At 45.9% G+C, this 24,857-nt stretch overlaps 1 protein-coding gene across 1 annotated transcript in view; it reads right to left on the bottom strand.

The window, feature by feature from the left end:
* The window catches only part of map3k5 (mitogen-activated protein kinase kinase kinase 5), a 193,990-nt gene extending 170,847 nt beyond the window's left edge, over positions 1-23,143 (bottom strand). Inside the window, exon 1 of the mRNA XM_085997514.1 lies at positions 22,387-23,143. Coding sequence (XP_085853640.1) covers positions 22,387-22,771 — 385 coding nt within the window. The 5' untranslated portion in view covers positions 22,772-23,143. The remainder of the gene's footprint in view (positions 1-22,386) is intronic.
* Positions 23,144-24,857: the final 1,714 nt, after the last annotated feature.

Genomic DNA, 24,857 nt, shown 5'->3' with positions numbered 1-24,857 from the left:
ATGATACAATATTTATTTAATCGGCACACCTGACAGCTAATTTATATTACAGTCACAGTGGAGTTTCGCTGACAGTCCCACAAAAATGCAACTTCTTAAGCGGAATGTATGGTAGGGAGGGGAAGGGGGTGGGGCCAGTTTCACTTATGGGCTAATAGCACGCTGCTTCTGCACCAATACTACACAATACAACCCTGCGGTATTTGACTGACCTTTTAATGTTGATGAGTAGTATATGACCGCAAGGGGGTAGTCACACCAATTGTTATAAACTGCAGCAGGTGTGCAATCATCTTTTTGAATTTTAAAAATGTTTCCCAGGCATTTTGAGGTTAGTAAGAAGCGCACAGGACATTCCTAATTTGATATTAATTGTAAAAAGATCTTGTAAACTCTTACATGTGGAGAGAGAGAGCCTCATTTTCATTCTTGCCATTCACTTCATGGGTATCTACTATTTCAGGTTTACCTTACATCAGACAGTTGCTCCATAGATGCATCAGACAAGGATCCCATAGAGGATTCCATACACAAACATTCAGAACCAGCCTGAGTGGAAATCACTTATTAGGTAAGTTAGTACTGTCTGCTTACTCAGCCAGGACAGACATTCCCTGGCACAGGCACCTCCTTTAGTCCTCAATGCCAATCTCTGGCATGTGAAACCACTCCAATAATATCAGTGGAAGAGTACCCTGGTACACAAAAAAAACCTATATACAAGCCAAATAAAAAGATCCTGTGACAATTCCTGCACTAAATGTACATTTGCAGGTAGGCCATTTTGGTTCACTTAGACTGGAGCTATAACTACACTCGGTGCAAACTCAAACAGCTGTGAGCTGGCCCCCTGGAGTGGGTCTCGTACTACTCGGCTTTAGTGTGCTCCATTACACAGGCACTTCTGTGTTAAGGTGTACCCAAAACCATTTTGCATCAACAGAAAAATGTCTCGCATAATTGCACCCTAATTCACTCAGCAACAAGTCTGCACTACATTGACAAGATGGGGAATTTTTAGTAGATATATTTTTAACATGACTTTAAATGGATAGAATAAATGGGAGTTTAAAAGTGGCTTCAGCCTACAGTTTTTCTAAGGAAAGCTCACTGTATATGTTGCCAAATGGACTATAGTCAGGTTATGTGGGCCAAAGTCGCAAGAACCTTTGAACTCAAGCCAATCAAATTGTCGATTCTTTGAAGGAGAATGCGCATGTTATGCATTAACTGCAACCAATGCCAATCAGATGAAAAGTTGTGATTTCAAATACCGTCAAAAGCAAATCGATCATCATGCAGCTAGGAGACTGCAGTTTACATTCTTTCTTTCTTGTGTTAAAAAAATGCTGACCATCTTAATTGCCTGAACATCGAGGATAAAGTGTTTGATTGGTAAACAGATCTCCTTTATCATCAAAGCCAGCCCTATAATTGAAGCAAAGTGTTGTAGTCCCCAGTCACACAAGCTCAAACAGACGAGGAAGCAAATAGGAGCTCCATGCATGGCCATTTCTCACATAAGGTCCAAAGACCGAGTCACAAGCTACTGAAAACAGCTACAAGGATTTTAGTCTCTTATTTTAAAGCAGATTATATATCATGGGAGTCTAGTACAGGTATTGTACTTTTAAAATGCTCCTTAAAATGTACCTTTTTGACCAAGCTTTTAGTCACCTCTCCGAATATCTTCTTACGTGGCTTGGTATCACATTCTGTTTGATAATGTTCCTGTGAAGCACCCTGGGATTTATAAATGCAAGTTGCTATTGTTGTTATGGTGTCTTACTGCTTCCGTGCATTATCTTACTTGTAAATAAATGTAATTACTAGATTTTGCCTGTAAAGGTCTGACAGTATGCTATTTGCCGCCTTTCGAAATAGATGGGTGTAATGTCCGTGTGTAATTGAGACACGGACTGCAGGAGTTGGTTATAACAGGTGTTTACTGAATGGAGACAAAACTGGAACTACTATACAAAGTTACTACACAAGCTTATATACAGGGGTGGTCACTACTGGTACTGCAGTATACAGGGGCTGCAGAATATAGTTCTTTCTTCAAGGTACATACACTACAATTCCTCCCCTTTTAACTAAACAGTACATAACATTTGATTAATAATTAAATAACATATTTACAATTACGGTTGCTAGATACATTAGCTGAAGTTAATCAATTATAAATTCAGTCTTTGAGGAGGCTTCCTGATTCTGTCCGGATAACGCCTCTTTGGGGCATCAGGTTCTTCTGGCAAAGATTATTCGGGATCAACGTCGTTGTTTGGTTCGTCTGCTTCCAATATCACCGATTCTGAGGTAGATGCAATTGGTACTTCGGTTTCATCACCAGGTGTATAGGATCGTGGTGTAGATTTGACGTTTTCCAGTGACTCTAGAATCTGGTCAGCATGGCGTCTTACAATGCTCTCTCCAACGTCCACGGTATACATTAGAGGTCCTTGCCGTGTGCAGATCGTTCCTGGCTGCCATTTCTCTGTGCGGTAGTCCCGGGCCAAAACTGGTTGACCTATCTTGAAACTCCTGGTTGGCCTTTCATTCATATTCTGAAACTGCCTGTTCTCCACATCTCTTCTGATGTTTGGCTTAACCAAATCCAAGCGGCATCTTAGTCTTCGATTGAAGAACATCATGGCTGGAGTTTGGTTGGTAACCGCATGTAGGCAAACAAGAAGTTATCCACCTTGTGTTGTAGGGGTATGTCTTCATTACACATTGCCTTGATAGCCTTCTTGAATGTTTGAACGAACCTCTCAGCCAATCCATTGGTGGCTGGATGATATGGGGCGGATGTGTAATGCTTAACACCATTGTTCTTTAAGAACTTCCGGAACTCTTCAGTCACAAACTGTGGTCCATTGTCGGAGCAAATCTGTTCAGGCAGCCCATTTCTGGCGAATATGGTTCGCAAGACTGATAGTTTTTTCTGTGGTGGTTGAGGACATTTTTATTACCTCTGGCCACTTTGAATGTGCATCCACCGCAATTAAAAACATCGAGTCCATAAATGGACCAGCAAAATCAATGTGCACCCTTTGCCATGGAGATGAGGGCCACTCCCATGGATGTAGAGGGGCTTGTGGTGGGGCGTTTTGGACCTTCTGGCATCCTGCACAGCTCTTGGTCATCTCTTCGATTTCTCTATCGATTCCCGGCCACCACACAAACGCTCTGGCTAAGTTCTTCATTTTTACCCCTCCCAGATGACCCTCATGAAGCTCATTGAGCACTCTATCCTTCAATTTGGGTGGAATTACTACTCTGGATCCACACATCAAGGTTCCTCGGCACACTGACAGCTGTTCTCTTCTCGGCGAGAATGCTGGCAACAGTGGTTCACCATGTGCTGGCCATCCCTTCACCATTAAATCATAGACCCTGGAGAGTGTCGGGTCATTTTGTGTTTCCTTTTCTATGTTTGCATTCGTCACAGGTAGACATTCGACTATGGTCGAGTGGAATATCTCCACAGGATCCACTGCAGGTGCTTCTTCCACCGTCGGCAACAGTAGGCACGACAATCCATCAGCATTCCCATGCTGTTTAGTTCCTTTGTACTCGATGTCATATTGGTGTGCCCCTAGGAAAAGGGACCACCTCTGTAGCCATTGTGCTGTCATTATCGGGACGCCCTTCTTAGGGTTGAAAATGGAGACAAGAGGTTGATGATCAGTTAGTAGAGTAAATTTCTGTCCGTGCAGGTAGTGATTGAACTTCTTCACCCCCCACACCAGGCTGAGGGCCTCTCTGTCAATCTGGGCGTAGTTACGCTCGGCTGAAGTTAACGAGCGTGACGCAAAAGCTATCGGCCTCACTGAACCATCAAGGAATTTATGTGACCGTACCGCTCCAACGCCGTAGGGAGACGCATCACATGCCAGTCTTATCGGTAGTGATGGGTTGTAGTGAGCCAATACTTCTCTTGAAGTGATCAGGCCTTTACACTTCTGAAAGGCCCGCTTACATTCATCGCTCCATTTCCATGCTACTCCAGTTTGTAGCAGGGCGTTCAGTGGGTGCAGAATTGTGGACAAATTCGGCAAAAACTTATGGTAGTAATTCACCAATCCGGGGAATGAGCTCCGTTGCGACACATTTTCAGGCGCTGGAGCCTTAACTACCGCTTCAATTTTGTCAGGGGACTTATGTAACCCCTCTTCATCAATCACGTGGCCACAATACGATATTTGTTTCTTAAAAAACTCGCACTTGGGGCGGTTGGCTCGTAACCCATGTTCTCTTAGTCTAGTGAGCACCTGCTCTAGGTTGGCAAGGTGTTCACTGTCATTTTCACCTGTCACTAGGATGTCGTCCAAGTAACACCGAGTCCCCGGAATCCCTTGCAGGACTTGTTCCATCACTGTTTGCCATATAGCCGGAGCTGATGCTACTCCGAATACCAGTCGATTATACTGGTAAAGACCTTTGTGAGTGTTTATCGTGAGATATTTCCGAGAGGATTCTTCAACCTCCATCTGCAAATATGCTTGCGCTAGGTCAATTTTTGTAAAACGTTTCCCTCCAGATAGTGAGGCGAAAATATCTTCTATCCTCGGAAGAGGATACTGTACTGTGTGATGGACTGGGTTCACAGTCACCTTGAAGTCCCCACAGATGCAAACCTTCCTTGGCTCCTCAGACTTATTGTTTAACGTTTTCTTCATGACAGGAACGATGGGTGTCGCCCACTCGCTCCAGTCTACCTTAGATAACACGCCTGCATTCTCCAGATTCTCCAGCTCTGCCTCGACGGCTGGGCGAATTGCATACGGTACCGGTCTTGCTTTGAAAAACTTGGGAATTGCATTCTCTTCTATTTTTATCGAGGCGGTTACGCCTTTAAGAGTTCCCAGTCCTTGTTGAAATACCTCTTTGGCGTTAGCTAAGATTTTTGACAATCGTCCAGGAGTGACGTCGTCATCCTTTTTACCAGCCACCGTCAGTGCCTGAATGGAGTGCCAGTCTAAACTTATCTTTCTGATCCATTCACGTCCCAATAACGGTGGTCCACCATCTTACAGTATGTACAGATACAATTTCTGTATTTCCTTGCCGTTGTATTCGACAGGCACCCTTATTTTCCCTCTGGGGTATACTTTCTGCCCCGTATAAGTCTTCAAGACAATGGATGTGTCTTTCAAGGGTATGTGTGAGAATAGCTGCTCGTAGTCTCCTCGATTCATGACGGTCAGGGCTGATCCTGTGTCCAATTCCATTTTGACTTGGGACCCTGCTATCGTGAGGGTGACCCAAATGGTTCGGTGATCCTCTTTTGCGATTACGTTGTGTAGTTTGAGACAGCTTAGTCTTTTGTTCCCAGATTCACCATCGCTCTTCTGGTCTTCGGAACTACTGTCAGTCATCTTTTGTACTTTCCTGTACTTTTCCTTAGTAGTCTTTTTGTTGTCGTTAGTCTTCTTCCCAGACCTGCAAACTCGTGCAATGTGTCCCATCTTTCCACATTGCCTGCATGTTTTGTCCTTGAACCAGCAGTCCTTCTGGTCATGGGTTGTTCTGCCGCAGCGATAACATTTTTCAAATCCCCGTGTCATTTCATGGGTGCCGTATTCTTGTGGCTTTTGCTGTATTTCCGCAGCTCCCCTTGCTGCTGCTTCGTACGATACTGCCACGCTGAAAGCCTTATCTAGCGTCAGCTCTTTCTCGGAGAGTAACCTCTTCTGGGTTCCTTCACTCAGGAGTCCACAGACAAATTTGTCCCGTAAGGTATCTGCCAGTCCTGCTCCGAACTGGCAGTGCTTTGATAGCTTGCGTAGTTCCGTAAGGTAATCAGCATTGCTCTCATCTTTATGCTGATTTCTCTTGTGGAATTTAAATCTTTCTGCTATCAGCAGCGGTGTAGGATTTAGGTGTTCCTGTAGGATATCAACAATTTCGTTAAAACTCTTCTCCATCGGTTTCACTGGAGTGGTCAGGTTCCGCAATAGGCCGTACGTTCTTGCGCCCATTAAGTTTAGTAGTACCGATGCCTTTTTCTCATCGGCTACTTCATTTGCCTTGCAATATACTTCGACTCTTTCCACATACGTGGTCCAGTCTTCTATTTCATTATCGAAGGCAGTGATATTGCCAGTCTTCGGCATCTTGGAGATCTAAGATGGCGCCTCCCGCGCTTTGCCTTCTTCCCCGATTGAACAAAATGGCGCCTCCCGCGCTTTGCCGCCTTCCCCGCTGGATTAAGATGGTGCCTCCCGCGCTTTCTGTCTTTTCCGCTGCTGCTAGTGCTGTTGCTGGCGTTTTTATGCCTTGATGGCGACGCCCTATGGTCTTCGCGCGCTTCCCCCTGTGCTGCTGCCAACGCCGCTCTCCGCGGTCCCCGTGGCAAACTGCAGCTCCTCGCGGCTTTCTGCGCTTCTAATTTCTTTTTCTTTATTACTGTTCCCGTCGTCAGAGCAGACCCTATGGGACACTTTCCTCCCTCTTCTCGCGTCTGTACGCTGCCCGGCTTCGTAGCACCGGCCGCGCCGTGTGTGCTCCACCCTCTCTCTCTCTCCTCTTCCCGACAACGCTGCTCGGCCCTGTTGAAAAGCCACCCGATCGAGCTCTAGCCCACCGCAGCCCAGGAAGGATCAGTGTACTACCTGCCACCAGCCCGATTAGCTGGAACACCATAGACTGGAGAACCAAGCCCAGCTCTCGACAGCCTCTCCTGCAAATCTTCGAATTTGATGAATCAGGGGGCGGTTGCCCACGGTCGACGCCTGTTTCTTCTGTTTTTTTTTTGGATTTCTTCCTTCTGGCTTCGACCTCCAATAACTTCACTTCAGGGATGGATCCCCGTGAGGTGGTGCAGAACTGTAGGTAAGTTTGGATCTGTTCGTTGCCAATGTAATGTCCGTGTGTAATTGAGACATGGACTGCAGAAGTTGGTTATAACAGGTGTTTACTGAATGGAGACAAAACTGGAACTACTATACAAAGTTACTACACAGGCTTATATACCAGGGTGGTCACTACTGGTACTGCAGTATACAGGGGCTGCAGAACATAGTTCCTTCTTCAAGGTACATACGCTACAATGGGAGAATGTAGTGGCATTGTGTGGTCTCTGGTGAATATGCCGTAATTAAGGGGTAATTGTTGCTCCCACTAGTTCACTCACAGCATATATATAAGGGTGCATATATCGGTTCACAGGCGACTTTGTTTGCTTATGGAAACTGCCTTTCTACCATAAACACAGAAAAGAAATGTCATGAGAAAGCCAGAATTGTAACAGACTTAATAGGGAATATAAACAGTTATGTTATTGTACAACACATAACATTTAAACTAAGAGGGGGAATAACCTACAAAATGGCAAGAACGTTAACGCTAAGCTTGTGGTGTAATGACAGAACTACAAAATGACACATGCACCTTGGTAGGTAACTACAGTACACCTATTTATTAACACTATTGTTGATAATAGGGTAGCAGTTCCCATGACAATCTGCTTGCCTAGTGCTCTATTCTATTTTTCAACAGACTGAACATCTAGCTTCCACTGCAACATGTTTTGAACAGTTCCCAGTATAACTATGTTTAAAACTGCTCACAAGAAAAGTCAAGTCAGAATATTCCCCCATAAATGAGTACAAACATGTCGAGACCAATTGGAAACAATGATAGTGAGTCACTTTCAACTGTGTAGAAGAGTCTGAATCTTTCCCCCAGAAAAATGAGACTTCTCAAGGCATTTCTTTCTGCCCTACTGGGGATGAGGAAAGTAGGAAGGGTGAAGAAAAATGAGATGTCAGCCTCCATTAGCTGCAGAATGCTTGTGGGTATACTGATTGCTGTCTCCATTGCCAAACTGGCAGGAGACACAACAACAGTGTGGCAAACACTGCAGTCTTCTATTTGTCCCATTTTATCTACCTCAACCTTAGAAGGTTGTTTCATCTACCTCAGAAAGTTGAAACATGGAGTAAACCCTGTCTGGGTCCAATCCTTCTGGTCCAAATCTAGCATTCAATAGACTAATCTGGCCCAGGGATGCTATGGAAAATGTCCGAAGTATTTGGATATTACAGTAACTGGAATTGTGGAGAAATGTTTATGAGTTTGTAGCGAAAGGTCAGCACTGACATTTTTTTTTAATAAAAGCTGTAGTCCTTGACTCGACTATTCCAATTCTCTCCTGGCCAGCCTCCCATCTTTCACCCTCCATAAACTTGAACTCACACAAAACTCTACTACCCGTATCCTAACTTGCACAAAGTCCCATTCACCCATCACCCCGTTCTCGCTGACCTACATTGGCTCCCAGTCCAGCAACAGCTTGATTTTAAAATTCTCATCTTTGTTTTCAAATCCCTCCATGATCTCGCCCCTCCCTATCTCTGTAATCTCATCCCGTCCTGCAACCCTCCGAGATCGCTACACTCCTCCAATTTTGGCCTCTTGCACATCCCTGATTTTCATCGTTCCACCATTGACAGACTTGCCTTCAGCTGCCTAGGCCCTAAGCTCTGAAATTCCCTCCCTAAACCTCTCTCTCCTCCTTTAAGGCATTCCTTAAAAAATACCTCTTTGTCTAAGCTTTTGGTCACCTGTCCTAACAGCTTCTTACATGGCTCCGTGTCAAAGTTTGTTTGATAATCGCTCCTGTGAAGCGCCTTGGGACGTTTTACTACATTAAAAGCGCTATATAAATGCAAGTTGTTGTTCAATAAAATATGTTAGAATTTATCAGAGAGCATCTAAAGATGGTGCACACCTACCTTACATTACACCGACATTACTGTCTTCCCACAAAAAGGTGCTGCCCATTAACTCTATCCTGACCAGTGTTCAGAGGAGCTGTCTAAGACCATCAAAAATCATCACTCAACACATACCCATACTTTCAGTGCATAATACATGAAAGTAAATCATAAGATTTTGATGGTGTATCCAGTGGTGATATAGTGGAACTCTCTCTAGGGTCAATTTCTACTTGCTAAAGTAAAAGTGAATCTTTGGGAAATTTTATGTACTGTAAGTCATGCTTAAGTGTTTTTTTCTGATATGAAGGATAGCTCTTTTTCGGCTGGCACAGATGATGGGCCGAATGGCCTCCTTCTGTGTCATAAATTTCTATGATTCTATGAATGAAACTTCTTCCAACTTCACATCAGTTCATCACCAAAATCACCTATTTCCACCTCTGAAACATCATCTGCCTCTTCTTGTACCTTACCCCTACTGCAACTGCCTCAACTTTGTCACTCCAAGTCTGCCTTTTCCAACAAGCTCCTGGCCAGTCACAAGAGCTCGATCCAACACAATCTCCAGCTCCTCCAGAATTCCACAGCCTGCATCCCATCACTCACAAATTCCTTGTCAACCTCCACCAACTCCCATCCTCCAAAATATTAATTTCAAAATTCTGATCCCCATTTACAGATCTCACCATGGCCTTTCTCCATCTGACCTCTGCAACCTCCTCCAGCCCCATGTCAGAGCTTATACCCTCTACTCTTGAATCTAGACCACTGCGCATCCCACACCTTCCATGCCACCATCAGTGGCAGGGCCTTCAGCTATCACATAGTAATAATTGGTACACCAAATCAATATGAAAAATTATGCAGAGATTTAATGATGATGAATTCAAATTATGAGTCGAATACTTTCATCTAAATCAGAATTCAGCTTATGGAATTTATCTCAAAATATTTGATATTACAATAAGCGGCAATGGTTTTGTACACAGTGTTGATGCGGAGTGGACTTGTGTTTACCAAAATTAAGAGCGTGTCTTAATTGGAGATCATTGCAAAATTTATCCATTCAATTTTTAATGAATTAAAAAATTATTTTTAAAAATTTAGGATTCTGCACATTGAGGGAACTTTTTATTGAATATTCTGCAAAATATCCACATACTGTAAGATGTGAAAACTTGTAACACAATACATTTACAAGTGAACTGAATAGTCTCTGAATGAGACAGCATAAGCCATTGTGACCATATCACACAAAGCTTTTTCTTTTCAAAAGAAAACAAGTTTACAGTAGTTTTATGTGCAGTGTAGTTACCTATAATTTTCAAACCCTAATAAGGATGCTGCTCCCGTGAACTGAATTTGCCTCAGAAAAACATGACAGTACTTCCCCTCCTCCCCGACCCCTCTCCCACACAATTATGGCCATCTGGGCTTATTACACAAAGTAATTCTACTTTTCCAAAGAGCCGGGAGACTAGTGTGTGCCTCACGCATTCAAAGCAGGGATTTAAACTTCAAACAAATAGTGTAAACATTCGAGTTTGGGGAGTAAGGGAGTGAATCTTAAGGGTTAATTAAAAAAAAAAAAAATCTAGTCTTGTGTGCTTGCAATTAGCATTTAACTTAAATTTACTGTTTTTTAAGTTTTAAGTTTCTTCCAGGCTTGGGCAGGGCAAAGCAAGCTCTGTGCTGGAGAGCGGGTGGGACAATTAATTAATTAATTAACTGGTCTGAATCTGCAATTGCCAGAGAAGTGGCCCATAAATCTCAGTAGTATAAAAAAGGAAGGCTAGAGTGCAGTTTGTCATGGAGTGCAGCTTGGAACAGAGTATAAACGTGCAAGTTTGGTGAATAGGGTAGGGAGGTGCTCCTTTCTTCTTTTTCCATCTTTGTCAGACTCCAGGAGAGGAGGAGTTAAAAATCTGCACGAGATGGGACAGAGAACCAGCGGGAGTTCGGCTCTGTGAAACCCCCCAACCGCATTTGGAGAAAAATAAAAGGTGACATCACAGGGAAAAGGCAGAGGCAGCGGACCTGAGCGGGAGCGAGAGCGGAGCAATTAACAGCGCGGCAGAGGAAGGCCCGAGAGCAGAGGCAGCGGACCTGACAACAAAAACAAGTAGTGACGTCACAGGAAAGCAGGGAAGTGATTGGTTGGTCAGTATTTCTCTCTTTTCTTGGGCACTGGTTTAAATTAAGAGCCGGATTAAAAACTAAACATTCAAAACTTAAACACTTAATTAAATAAATACATTGCAGATGGCAGGGCAGGTGATGTGTTACAGCTGCAACATGTAGGAGCTGGTGGACACCATTGTGGTCCACTGTGACCACATTTGCAGTAAGTGTTGGTTGCTTGAGGAACTTTGGCTCGGTGTTGATGAGCTGGAGTCCGAGCTTCAAAAACTGCGACACATCAGGGAGGGGGAGAGTTACCTGGACGCTGTGTTCCAGGAGGCAGTCACACCCCTTAGATTAATTAATTAAAATTTGGTCCACGGTCAGGGACAGGTAGGTGTGACTACGAGCAAGGCAGGTATGGGGAACCAGGAGATAGTGGTGGAGGAGCCTCAGCCCTTGCTCTTGTCCAACAGCTACGAGGTTCTTACTCACTGTGTGGGCGAGAGCAGGGACTGCAGTGAGGATGAGCAAACTGACCACAACACTGTGGTACAGGGAGCAAAAAGAAATGTGGTAGGGGACAGTATAGTTAGAGGGATAGATACTGTTCTCTGCAGCCGAGAGCGCGAGTCCCGAAGGCTGTGTTGCCTGCCCGGTGCCAGGGTAAAGGACATCTCCTCTGGGCTGGAGAGGAACTTAGAGTGGGAGGGGAAAGATCCAGTTGTTGTGGTCCATGTAGTTACCAACGACATAGGTAGGACAAAGAAAGAGGTTCTGCTAAGGGAGTATGAGCAGCTAGGGGCTAAATTAAAAAGCAGAACCACAAAGGTAATAATCTCTGGATACTACCTGAGCCACGTGCAAATTGGCACAGGGTAAATAAGATCAGAGAGATGAACGAGTGGCTCAAAGATTGGTGTGGGAGAAATAGGTTTCGATTCCTGGGGCACTGGCATCAGTACTGGGATAAGAGAGAGCTGTTCCGTCGAGACGGGCTTCATTTAAACCAGGCTGAGACCAGTGTCCTGGTGAATAGAATAACTAGGGCTGTAAATAGGGCTTTGAACTAATTAGTGGGGGTGGGGGGGGGGGGGAAATTGTACAGGCTAGCGATAAGGGTAATGATAACCATAGTGTGACAGGAAGGGACAGAGCGTATACTCATAGAGTGCATCAGAAAGAGGGGTCAGAGTAGGGAAAAATGGTAAAAAGACAAAATTAAAAGCTCCATATCTGAACACACGCAGCATTCATAACAAGATAGATGAGTTGACAGCACAAATAGAAATAAATGGATATGATCTGATAGCCATTAGAGACGTGGTTGCAAGGTGACCAAGGCTGGGAACTGAATATTCAGGGGTATTTGCCATTTCGTAAGAATAGGCAGAAAGGAAAAGGAGGTGGTGTAGCTCTGTTAATAAGGGATGAGATCAGTGCAGTAATAAGAAATGACATTGGCCTAGAAGATCAAGACGTAGAATCAGTTTGGGTGGAGATAAGAAATAAGAGTAAAAAGTCACTGGTGGAAGTGGTCTACAGGCCCCCACACAGTAGCCACATTGTAGGACAGAGAATAAATCAAGATAATAGAGGCTTGTAAGAAAGGTACGGCTATAATCATGGGAAATGTTAATCTTGATATTGATTGGACAAAGCAAATCGGCAAAGGTAGACTTGAGGAAGAGTTCTTAGAGTGTATACAGGATGGTTTCTTGGAACAATATGTTGTGCAACCAACCAGTGAGAAGACTATTTTAGATCTGGTAATGTGTAATGAGGCTGGATTAATTAATGATGTCGAAGTGAAGGATCCTCTTGGGAAGAGTGATCATAGCCTGGTAGAATTTCAAATTCAGTTTGAGGGTGAAAGCTAGGTCTCAAACTAGTGTCCTCAAATTAAACCAAGGTAATTAAAAAGGTATGAAGGCAGACTTAGTTAAAGTGGACTGGGAAAATATATTACAGGGTAAGACTGTAGAAAAGCAGTGGCAAACATTTAATGAGATATTTCATAACTCTCAGCAAAGATATATTCCAGTGAGAAAGATAGACTCTAAGAGATGGATGAACCATCCGTGGCTAACTAAGGAAGTAAAGGATGGTGTCAAATTGAAAACAAAAGCATACAATGTTGCAAAGAATAGTGAAAGGCCAGAGGATTGAGAAATTTTTAAAAACCAGCAAAGGACGATTAAAAAAAGAGAGAGAAGATAGCTCATGAGAGTAAGCTAGCAAGAAATATAAAAACAGACAGCAAGAGCTTCTACAGGTATATAAAAAAGAGAGTAGCTAAAGTAAACGTTGGTCCCCTAGAGGAGGAGTCTGGGGAATTAATAATGGGAAACAGGGAAATGGCGGAGAATTTGAACAAATATTTTATATCGGTCTTCACGGTAGAAGACACTAAAAACATCCCAATAATGGAAAATCAAGGGGCTATTGGGGTGGGGAACTTAAAACAATCACTATCACTAGAGAGAAAGTACTAGGCAAACTAATGGGACTAAAGGTGGACAAGTCCGCTGGACCCGATGGCCTGCATCCTAGAGTCTTAAAAGAAGTGGCTGCAGAGATAGTGGATGCATTGGTTGTAATCTACCAAAATTCCTTGGATCCTGGAGAGGTCCCAGCGGACTGGAAAACCGCAAATGTAACGCCCCTATTTAAAGAAAGGAGGGAGACAGAAAACAGGCAACTATTGACCAGTTAGCCTAACATCTGTCATTGGGAAAATGCTGGAGTTTATCATTAAGGAAGTGATAGCAGGACATTTAGAAAATCATAATATAGTCAAGCAGAGTCAGCATGGTTTTATGAAAGGGAAATCATGTTTGACAAATTTGGTGGAGTTTTTTTGAGGATGTAACGAGTGGATAAAGGGGAACCAGTAAATGTCGTGTATTTGGATTTCCAGAAGGCATTCGATAAGGTGCCACATAAAAGGTTATTACACAAGGTAAGAGCTCACAGGGTTGGGGGTAATATATTAGCATGGATAGAGGATTGGCTAACTAACAGAAAAGAGAGCGGGATAAATGGGTCATTTTCAGGTTGGCAAACTAACTAGTGGGGTGCCGCAGGGATCAGTGCTGAGGCCTCAGCTATTTACAATCTATATTAATGACTTGGATGAAAGGACAGTGTGTAATGTAGCCAAATTTGCTGATGATACAAAGATAGGTGGGAAGGCAAATTGTGTGGAAGACGCAAAGAATCTCCAAAGGGATATAGATAGGCTAAGTGAGTGGGCAAAAATCTGGCAGATGGAGTTTAATGTGGGAAAATGCAAGGTTATCCACTTTGTAAGAAAAATAAAAAACAAAATTATTTAAATGGGGAGAGATTACAAAATGTACAGAGGGATCGGGAGGTCCTTGTACACTAACCACAAAAAGTTAGCATGCAGGTACAGCAAGTAATTAGGAAGGCAAATGGAGTGTTGGCCTTTATTGCAAAGGGAATGGAGTATAAAAGTAAGGAAGTCCTGTTACAACTTTACAGGGTATTGGTGAGACCACACCTGGTGTACTGCGTACAGTTTTGGTCTCCTTATTTAAGGAAGGATATACTTGCATCGGAGGCAGTTCAGAGAAGGTTCACGAGGTTGATTCTGGAGATGAAGGGGTTGTCTTATGAAGAAAGGTTGAGCAGGTTGTGCCTATACTCATTGGAGTTTAAAAGAATGAGAGGGGATCTTATTGAAACATATAAGATTCTGAAGGGGCTTGACAGGATAGATGCAGAGAGGATGTTTCCGCTCGTGGGGGAATCTAGAACTAGGGGGCATAATTTCAGAATAAGGGGGCACCCTTTTAAATTGGAAATGAGGAGGAATTTCTTCTCAGAGGGTCGTGAGTCTTTGGAATTCTCTTCCCCAGAGAGCTGTGGAGGCTGGGTCATTGAATATATTCAAGGTGGAGATAGGCAGATTTTTGAATGGTAAGGGAGTCAAGGGTTATGGGGAGCGGGCAGGAAAGTGGAGTTGAGGCCAAGATCAGATCAGCCATGATCTTATTGAATGGCGGAGCAGGCTTGAGGGGCCAAATGACCTACTCCTGCTCCTAGGTCTTATGTTACACTAAAGACTGAAGTTTGGGTACGGGAGGTAATCACGAAGTAACATAGCAAAACAGCACATTATTTATTTGTCAATTTCTATATTATTAACTATGACAGTTAACAAAATCTGGTTTTTCTTTTTCATTAACCCCCAGCCATAGGATATTCAGTGTAAACATGAGGGGGTGTAAACAGTGGACGAATGCTGCATTCACGGTCCTGCCGCTCACAACAGTTTTGGTTTCAGAGTGCGGTAAATGAGATACTGGCCTGGATTTTGTGGTGGTAATGATGGCGAAACTGTCAGCGTTCACTGTCATTACCCCTCTGAAACTGATGTCATTACCCCTCTGAAACTGACAGCAACTTCAGGAATTAGCTCATGCGCAGATAAACATGGAAATCCACAAGTTGCAGTCAGTCATTCCCTGCTCTGCCATAGTTGTGCTGTGGAACTCTCCAGAGCTGCCAATCAATTCAAATTACCTTAAGGATGAAAACTTGCCTTATTACGCTGGTATATCACTGTTAAACCACAACCCCCCAACAAGTTAAGCCTCATTAAAAGAGGTATTAACAGCGTATTGACTGCTGAACAACCGTTGTGGCCCTGAAAAAATCATTTTATGTTTGTGGAATGTCAAATTTTTCCATTACTATGATTAAGAATTACATGGTTTCTAAAATTTGTATTTTTAAGTTCATGATATTTCAACCTCTACCTTAATCCTATGTGTAATATCCCAATCTTTATTTCGCTCTCTGTAAAATTTATAAAAAGTAAATTAGAATCTGCGCATTTTACTTTGCTGGTTTGCTGAGTGAGCGTTCTTTAATGTGGTTGGCTGCTCAGCCTGCTTGACGACATCACTGTTGCTGGACGCTGGCGATGCGCTTGATTTGGCGCCAGATTCAAAGGTTGAGAGAACTGAAATCGACGCCACGGAGATAGCTAGATCTTTGTGTGAAGCTTCCTTCGAGGTCAGCGGCGAGTGCCATCACTTCGCCGCTGATCGCAAATTCCAGGCCATTGCTATTGAGGTGGTGGAAGACAGCAGCGTTCCCAGGCTCACAGAGGCTGCATGCTTTCTGGCTACCGGTGAGCTGAGCGCTGGGCGATGGAGAGTTTCTTTCTCACGGGTCTGTCTGTGTGCACTTGCGCTTCCCCAACCACTGAAGCATAAATGTGGCTGGGTGGGCATGTGAAAAGAATCCCCATTGAATCTCCCACCAATTCTTTACAAATCTCAAAATGAATCACATATTTTAATTAAAAAGTAAAATGGAATTTCTCAAACATGGTTTATGCTGCTCCACGTGTAGTCATTGACATCTGACACACATAATTAAAAAAGCTAACCTCCAGCTACTAAAACAGCTCCCGTTTTGACACCCCTTCGCCACCACTACCATTTCTGCTGCAGCTGCTATTTATTTAAACAAGAGTGTATGTGTGAAAACTTGGGGGCGGGGGAAATGTTAAATATATGAAGTTAAACAGGTGTGTCAGCTGTGGCTCAGTTGGTAGCACATTTGTCTCAAAGTCAGAAGGTTGTGGGTTCAGGTCCCACTCCAGAGACTTGAGCACAAAAATCTAAGCTGACACCCCAGTGCAGTGCTGAGGGAGTGCTGCACTGTCGGAGATGCCATCCTGCGGATGAGACGTTAAACCGAGGCCCCGTCTGCTCTCTCAGGTGGACGTAAAAAATCCCATGGCACTATTTCAGGATGAACAGGGGAGTTCTCCCCAGTGTCCTGTCCAATATTTATCCCTTAATCACTAAAAAACAGATTATCTGGCTGGTCAAGGAAATTAGTATTAGTAAAAAAAAGTGCTGGAGAAATTAATGGGACTGAAAGCCGTTAATTCCCCAGGGCCCGATAATCTGCATCCCAGGGTACTAAAAGAGGTAGCCATGGAAATAGTGGATGCATTGGTTGTCATCTTCCAAAATTCTTTAGATTATGGAGCAGTCCCTGCAGATTGGAGGGTGGCAAATGTAACCCCACTATTTAAAAATCTAGGCTGACACTCCAATGCAGTGCTGAGGAAGTGCTGCACTGTTGGAGGTGCCGTCCTGCGGATGAGACGCTAAACTGAGGAGGGAGAAAGAAAACAGGGAACTACAGACTGGTTAGCCTAACATCAGTAGTAGGGAAAATGCAAGTGTCTATTATAAAGGATGTCATAACAGGACACTTAGAAAATATCAACGGAATTAGACAAAGTCAACATGGATTTGACAAACCTACTGGAGTTTTTTGAGGATGTAACTGGTACAATAGATAAGGGAGAACCAGTGGATGTGGTGTACTTGGATTTTTAGAAGGCCTTTGATAAAGTCCCACATATGATGGTTAGTGTGCAAAATTAAAAGCACATGGGATTGGGAGTAATATACTGGCATGGATTAAAAATTGGTTAACAAACAGGAAACAGAGAGTAGGAATAAATGGGTCTTTTTCGGGGTGGCAGGCGGTGACTAGTGGGGTACCGCAGGGATCAGTGCTTCGGCCCCAGCTATTCGCAATATATATCAATGATTTGGATGAGAGAACCAAATGTGATATTTCCAAGTTTGCTGATGACACAAAACTAGGTGGGAGTGCGAGTTGTGAGGAGGATGCAAAGAAGCTTCAAGGCGATTTAGACAAGTTGAGTGAGTGGGCAAATACATGGCAGATGCAGTATAACGTGGATAAATGTGAAGTTATCCACTTCGGTAGAAAAAACAGAAAGGCAGAGTATTATTTAAATGGTGATAGATTGGGAAATGTTGATGTACAAAGGGACCTGGGTGTCCTTGTACACCAGTCATTGAAAGCAAACATGCAGGTGCAGCAGGTAGTTAGGAAGGCAAATGGTATGTTGGCCTTCATTGCAAGAGGATTTGAGTACAGGAGCAAGGCTGTCTTACTACAGTTATATAGGGCCTTGGTGAGACCACACCTGGAGTACTGTGCAGTTTTGGTCTCCTTACCGAAGAAAGGATATACTTGCCATAGAGGGAGTGCAGCGAAGGTTCACCAGACTGATTCCTGAGATGGCAGGACTGTCGTATGAGGAGAGATTGGGTCGACTAGGCCTGTATTCTCTAGAGTTTAGAAGAATGAGAGGGGATTTCATTGAAACGTATAAAATTCTGACAGGGCTAGACAGACTGGATGCAGAGGGGATGTTTCGAGGACGAGGGGTCAAAGTCTCAGGATATGGGGTAGGACATTTAGGACTGAGATGAGGAGAAATTTCTTCTCTCAGAGGATGGTGAACCTGTGGAATTCTCTACCACAGAAGGCTGTGGAGGCCAAGTCACTGAATATATTTAAGAAGGATACAGATAGCTTTCTAGACACAAAAGGCATCAAGGGGTATGGGGAGAGAGCGGGAATATGGCACTGAGATAGAGGATCAGCCATGATCATACTGAATGGCGGAGCAGGCTCGAAGGGCCAAATGGCCTACTCCTGCTCCTATTTTTCTATGTTCTATGTTTGTGGGAGCTTGCTGTGCGCAAATTGGCTGCCGCGTTTTCTACATTACAACAGTGACTACACTTCAAAAGTACTTCATTGGCTGTAAAACTCTTTGGGACTAAGTGAAAGACGCTTTAGAAATGCAAGTCTTTCCATTTATACAGGAACACGGCAGTCTAACCAGTCTAAAAATCCAACCCCCAACTGCAGTCACGGATCAATATCACTCAGGCAAACACAGCTGAACCTCACAGTATCTTGCTATTGATGTGCCTCAATAAATCCGAGACGCGATGTTAGCGAAACAAAACAAGGCTTTTATTGACTTAGAAGGTAACACACAGAGGAGAATGTATCTTCCATCCAGAGGTCTGCCGTACTAGATGTGCTGCAGGCTGGGCCAGCTTACATAGGAGCCAGGTATGGGCGGAGCCCTACACACAGTACAATACAATGGAAATGAAACTGAAACCAACCACAGTCACAGGCAGAGAAATACTGATGAGTGATGAATGGAATATTTCATCACATTCACCCCTTCTATAGATTTAGTCTGTTCGGGGGTTTGATAGTCCTCTGCGACCGACGTGGCTGTTGTGGTGCCGCGGGTGTCGGCTGGGTGTCCCCGGTGGCCTCCTGGGTCTCTGCCGGGGGTGCCGCCAGGGTTGTTGAAGGGGTAGTTGGTGGGGGTACCGTTGGTCGATGTTCTTCCGGGGGTGATGAAAGAGTAGTGGGTGGGTAAGAGTTGCTGTGGTCGTTGTTGCTGCTGTTGTCGTGGTTGTTGTCGTTACCGGCTGGGGCGACGTCTTTTATGGACACGGTGTCCTCCCTTCCGTCGGCGTGCCGGACATACGCGTATTGGGGGTTGGCGTGGAGTAGGTGCACTGACTCCACGAGAGGGTCCGTCTTGTGGCCCCTCACATGCCTTCGCACGAATACCGGACCTGGGCTGGAGAGCCATGACGGCATGGATATGCCCGAGGTGGATTTCCGGGGAAAGACAAACATTCGCTCGTGAGGCGTGGCATTAGTGGCAGTACACAATAGCGACCGTATCGAATGGAGCACATCTGGGAGGACTTCCTGCCAGCGGGAGATAGGGAGGCCTTTGGTCCTTAGAGCTAGAGTGACTGCTTTCCATACTGTCCCGTTCTCTCGCTCCACTTGACCGTTACCCCGGGGGTTGTAGCTGGTGGTACGGCTCGTGGCGATCCCCCTGGACAGCATGTACTGGCGTAGCTCTTCACTCATGAAGGACGCCCTCCTATCCGTATGGATGCAGCTCGGCATACCGAACAGGCAGAACAGGCTGTTGAGGCATTTAATGACCGTGGCGCTGGTCATGTCTGGGCAGGGGAAGGCGAATGGGAAACGAGAGTATTCGTCCACAATGTTCAGGAAGTAAACATTGCGGTCGACGGACGGGAGGGGGCCCTTGAAATCTAAGCTGAGCCGCTCAAAGGGCCGTGTAGCTTTGATTAAGTGGGCTCTATCTGGGCGGTAGAACCGAGGCTTGCACTCAGCGCAAGTGCGACAGTTCCTGGTCAGGGACCGAACTTCCTCAATCGAGTAGGGTAAGTTGCGGGACTTTATGAAGTGGAACAGCCGCGTGACCCCTGGGTGGCAGAGGTCATTGTGGAGGGTCTGTAGCCGATCCCCGGTGGCGCTGGCACACATCCCTCGTGAGAGGGCGTCGGGGGATTCGTTAAGGGCCCCTGGCCGGTAAATGATGTCATAATCGAAGGTGGAGAGCTCGATCCGCCACCTAAGAATCTTTTCATTTTTAATCTTCCCCCGCTGGTCGGTAAGTAGGGTGAAGCGTTTGCCGGCTAGGTAGTGGCGCCAGTGGCGCACTGCCTCCACGATGGCTTGGGCCTCCTTTTCTACGGAGGAGTGTCTGATCTCGGGCCCTTGGAGGGTCCTCGAGAAGAAAGCTACGGGCCGCCCCGCCTGGTTGAGGGTGGCCGCCAAGGCAAAGTCAGACGCATCACTTTCCACTTGAAAGGGAGTGTTCTCGTCCACTGCCTGTAGCGTGGCCCGCTCAATATCCTGCTTAATGCTTTTGAAGGCGGCGTGGGCCTCAGCAGAGAGCGGAAAAGAGGATGCTTTCAAGAGGGGGCGGGCTTTGTTGGAGTAGTTGGGGACCCATTGGGAATAATAAGAAAATAACCCCAGGCACCTTTTCAGGGCTTTGGGAGTGTTGGGCAGGGGCAGCTCCCGTAGGGGGCGCAATCAGTCGGGGTCTGGTCCGATTTCCCCATTCTCCACCACGCTGCCTAGTATGCAGAGGCGCGTGGTGTTGTAAATGCACTTGTCCTCGTTGTAGGTGAGGTTGAGTTTTTGTGCGGTTTTCAGGAACCTCTCGAGGTTCGAGTCGTGATCCTGCTGGTTGTGACCGCAGATGGTGACGTTGTCGAGGTAGGGGAAGGTTGCCTGCAAGTGGTGGTCATCGACCATGCGGCCCATCTCCCTCTGGAAGACCGAGACCCCATTCGTCACCCCAAAGGGGACTCTGAGGAATTGGTAGAGGCGTCCGTTCGCCTCGAAGGCGGTGTACGGGCGGTCCTCTGGTCTGATAGGGAGCTGGTGGTACGCTGACTTGAGGTCGATGGTGGAGAACACCCGGTATTGGGCGATTTGGTTCACCATTTCTGATATGCGGGGTAGCGGGTAGGCGTCTAGTTGGGTGTACCTGTTGATCGTTTGGCAGTACGGCAGACCTCTGGACGAGGGGGTAAACCCGGTGGCTTACCCAATTCCGCAGAATTCCGAGTTTCATACTCGCAGCGTCCTTGACGGCTGCGGAATTGTCCAGGAAGAATTCCATACACATAAACCAGTGTCCGAAGCGTGCCGATGCGTCCGAAGCATGCTGGTCCAAATCCAAACGTTCGGGTTTCAAGAGTTGATCCATTGTGTTGAAAATTAAGTCAATAAAATTGATGTGCCTCAATAAATCCGAGACTCGATGTTAGCGAAACAAAACAAGGCTTTTATTGACTTAGAAGGTAACACACAGAGGAGAATGTATCTTCCATCCAGAGGTCTGCCGTACTGGATGTGCTGCAGGCTGGGCCAGCTTACATAGGAGCCAGGTATGGGCGGAGCCCTACACACAGTACAATACAATGGAAATGAAACTGAAACCAACCACAGTCACAGGCAGAGAAATACTGATGAGTGATGAATGGAATATTTCATCACAGCTATAACTGTTACCTCTATAGCTCCACAGAAATGGCACACAACCCAAAATTAACACTTGTTTTAAATCTGGAATAAAGGACAGAAAAAATGGTATGGTTCCAAACACAACTTGCAATAGAGTAGAAGCGACTTCATACACCAGCGCGACAAGAAGTTACTTCTGACAGAATATTGTGCCAATAGTTTGGTCATGGTTTCATCAATCTCTAGAACAAATACAGGGCGCTATGAACACAATGTTACTAAACTGACTGGGAAAAATCACAATTAATTTGCGCCTGGTTAATTTGCTACACATTACTCCACCATACCGAGCGTGAGTATTACTGAACAATTAGGCCTAGGCACAGAACATCTGGCAACAAGTTTAAACAAACAGTGGTTCAATTCTTTTATAGATCAACACCACTCGAGTTATAGTTACGAGAGTAATGTACTTTACAACAAAGCAGAGCTACACAGCCTGACTCGCAGAAAGTGTCAAGTGAATCAACACCAACTTTTGTCTCTTTTAAGTGAGATGCCGCTCTAAGTTTTCATCTCCTACTTATTGTGCGCGACATGACGCGCCGAATGAAGCTGTCTATCCAATCACTAAACAGTACATCAATTACAGTCTGGGTAAGGTTAAAAAGTCACATTTGTTGGTGCTTTGCCTTCAAATTTCACCAAAGCAGCGAGACACACAAAACAGAACAGCAGGGGACACTTGTCCACAGCAGGTTTTGCAACAGCGCTGAGCTGCAATCGTGGACCGTGGTTCGGCGCAGCCCGGTGTCCTGCCCCTTACCTGCATTGTAAAAATAGTCCAAGACGGCGGTCTCGCCGAAGTCCAGCTTCTCGAACGGTACGGTCTGCAGGGCGGCGCTGACAATCTCGCACGCCTCCCTCAAACACTGCAAAGCCAGGCTCTCGGCCAGCTGCAGCTGAGCTGCCTCGTTCACCACATAAACCACCGTGGTTGGCCGGTTCTTGAGTCGAGCCGCCGGCACCAAGGCGGGCGCCGAAGCGGCTGCCGTGTGATCCTGCCAATAGGTGCCGGCCGGGACGCTGCTGCCGCCGGGGCTGGTGCCGGAGATAGCGGGGGAGAGGAGCGGCACCGGGATGGCCAAGACGCCACCGTCGCCTTCCACGGCTGCCTTGGCCGCGGCCGCCGCCTCCCTGTCCAGGTTCATGAGCAGAGCGGGGCTCTTGCAGTCGCTGCCTTCAGCAACACTGTTAGCGCCGCTCGTCTCGCTACAGTGTAGCAGCCGGGCTTCCACGGCCCCACATGGGAGACTTCAAATGATCGCTTCTCGGTTCCCCCTCTGCATCTTCTGCTATTTCCGGGAATGCAAATAAATTACATTATTTTTTAAACTTCAAACTCGCGACACGGCACTGGACTCCGAACAGTGATGTTCATATGCAGCACTTCATCCGTTTAACAGTGTGTGTGTATCCCAATCACTAACACAAGCCAGTCAGTCCCAAGTCTAGGTTTAGGGGCCGTCCGATTACCAAAATAGGACAACATCCAACCCGATGGCCGACTGCAGTACACCAAGAGAAGGAGGCGTGGGGAAAGGACAGTGCAGCGGGAGCTGTGCAAATACTCCACCGCTGAACATGCCCTGCGTGGGATTTCTTAAACATTCACGTCATACTTAAAAATTGTTTCTTTATTGCATCTTTTTTACTTTTGCAGAGTTACAAATATGAAATGGGTTGGGGTTATATTGTATCTCTTTTTTAATGGAAATATACAAATACGCTTGTCAGGGAATTGTAACTCAACCAGAAACGTCAATATTTGCACGACCTGTTTATGAAAGTTCCCACCCTTTCTGTGTTTGGGCAGAATTCCTGAAGGGCCCCGTCAGAAAATCCTTGGTTATTTGATTCCAAACTAAGATGATTTTTTCCCCCGCCCCCAATTTCTTCCGTCCTCTCCTGATCTCCTGCAGACATGATTTCCTGCTGGAACCTAGTTCTGTCGACGATGCCTCAACCAAGTCACCATTCTTCCCGTGTAAACTTTGATAGAGTGTTGACAGGCTATTCAATCATGGGGACGTTACTCCTAAGCGACTTTTCCACTCCCTAAGCCAGGGACACTGGTCGCAATTTTAGGACCTCCTGCTACTAAAGTGGCTGAGATCGGATCACTCAGCATGAATCCGGATATAACTTGGGAATGGCTGATCTGTGTAGCTTATCTGCTCGCTGGAGCCAGGAGAGAATGGCCCTGATTTTCGGCTTGTGTGGGAAATGGTCGGGTTTCCCCGAATGTGGGGTTTCTGACATACATTAAAAAAAGTGTCAGCCAACTCCACGCAATTTTCCCTCAAGTGGCCCCAGCATGTGGGGAAGCCTTGCTAATTGTCCAATTCGAGTCATATATCCCCACAGTATGATGTCATCATTCGTGGTGCTTTCAAGGTCCATAGCAAGCACTGCATCCTCTGAAGGCTTCCAAACGAACCATACAGGATGGCAGAGGAGCCTGCAGCAGCTGTGGCCAGTGCCAGACCCCGAGCTGCCTCCAAATTCGATGAGGCTTCACTGCAGGCATTATTGGATGGGGTTAGGGCCCACAGTGAGGTCCTCTTCCCTAGGTCAGGGAGGAAGAGGCCTCCCACTGAGACCAATGCTGCATGGATGCAGGTGTCAGCAGATGCCAACTTGCTGGGAGTCACCAGAAGAATCTTGGCATTACATCTCTAACTCCTTCCTTTACTCCCCCACAGTACCATCCAGAGCCCCCGTCCTCACTGTGGAGGAGGAAGAGGCTGTGCAGCCAGACTCCTCAGAGGAAGCTCCAATCTCTGAGGGCGCAGCGTCAGCAGAAGTAAGCGCACCCAGCACCAGCGCAGACACTCACACCTCAGGGGGACCTTCGGGACATAGCGTAGTGTTGTCACCTGGTGTTTCACAGCTCACAAGTGAGCCTCAGCAGAATCTGGAGACAGGGACAGCAGTGGAGAGTCCTCGTTGGAGGGCGCAGGACACTGCCAGCTCAGCTCAGCTGCACTGCATGTCGACCCTCTGCCTCTGGGTCCATCCGCAAGAGAAGAGGTGATGGATCTCCATGCACAGATGCAGGAGTCTCTGGCAGGTTTTGTCTCCAGGGTCGCTGCGAGTGTGGAGCGAATGGAGGAGTCCATAGCGACCATGAGCAGAGCCTTTGTGGAGTCATTTGCGCATGAACGCATCACCGTGGAAAGGTTGGCAACCTCCATGGAGGAGATAACTCGCCAGGGTACAGAAAACATGGTGAGT

The sequence above is a fragment of the Somniosus microcephalus genome, chromosome 9, assembly GCF_052327205.1.
Source record: "Somniosus microcephalus isolate GS21.2 chromosome 9, FLI_Smic_1.0, whole genome shotgun sequence".
Lineage (NCBI taxonomy): Eukaryota > Metazoa > Chordata > Chondrichthyes > Squaliformes > Somniosidae > Somniosus > Somniosus microcephalus.
Note: the sequence above shows the minus strand (reverse complement) of the source record. Positions and strands in the feature narration are given on the sequence as shown.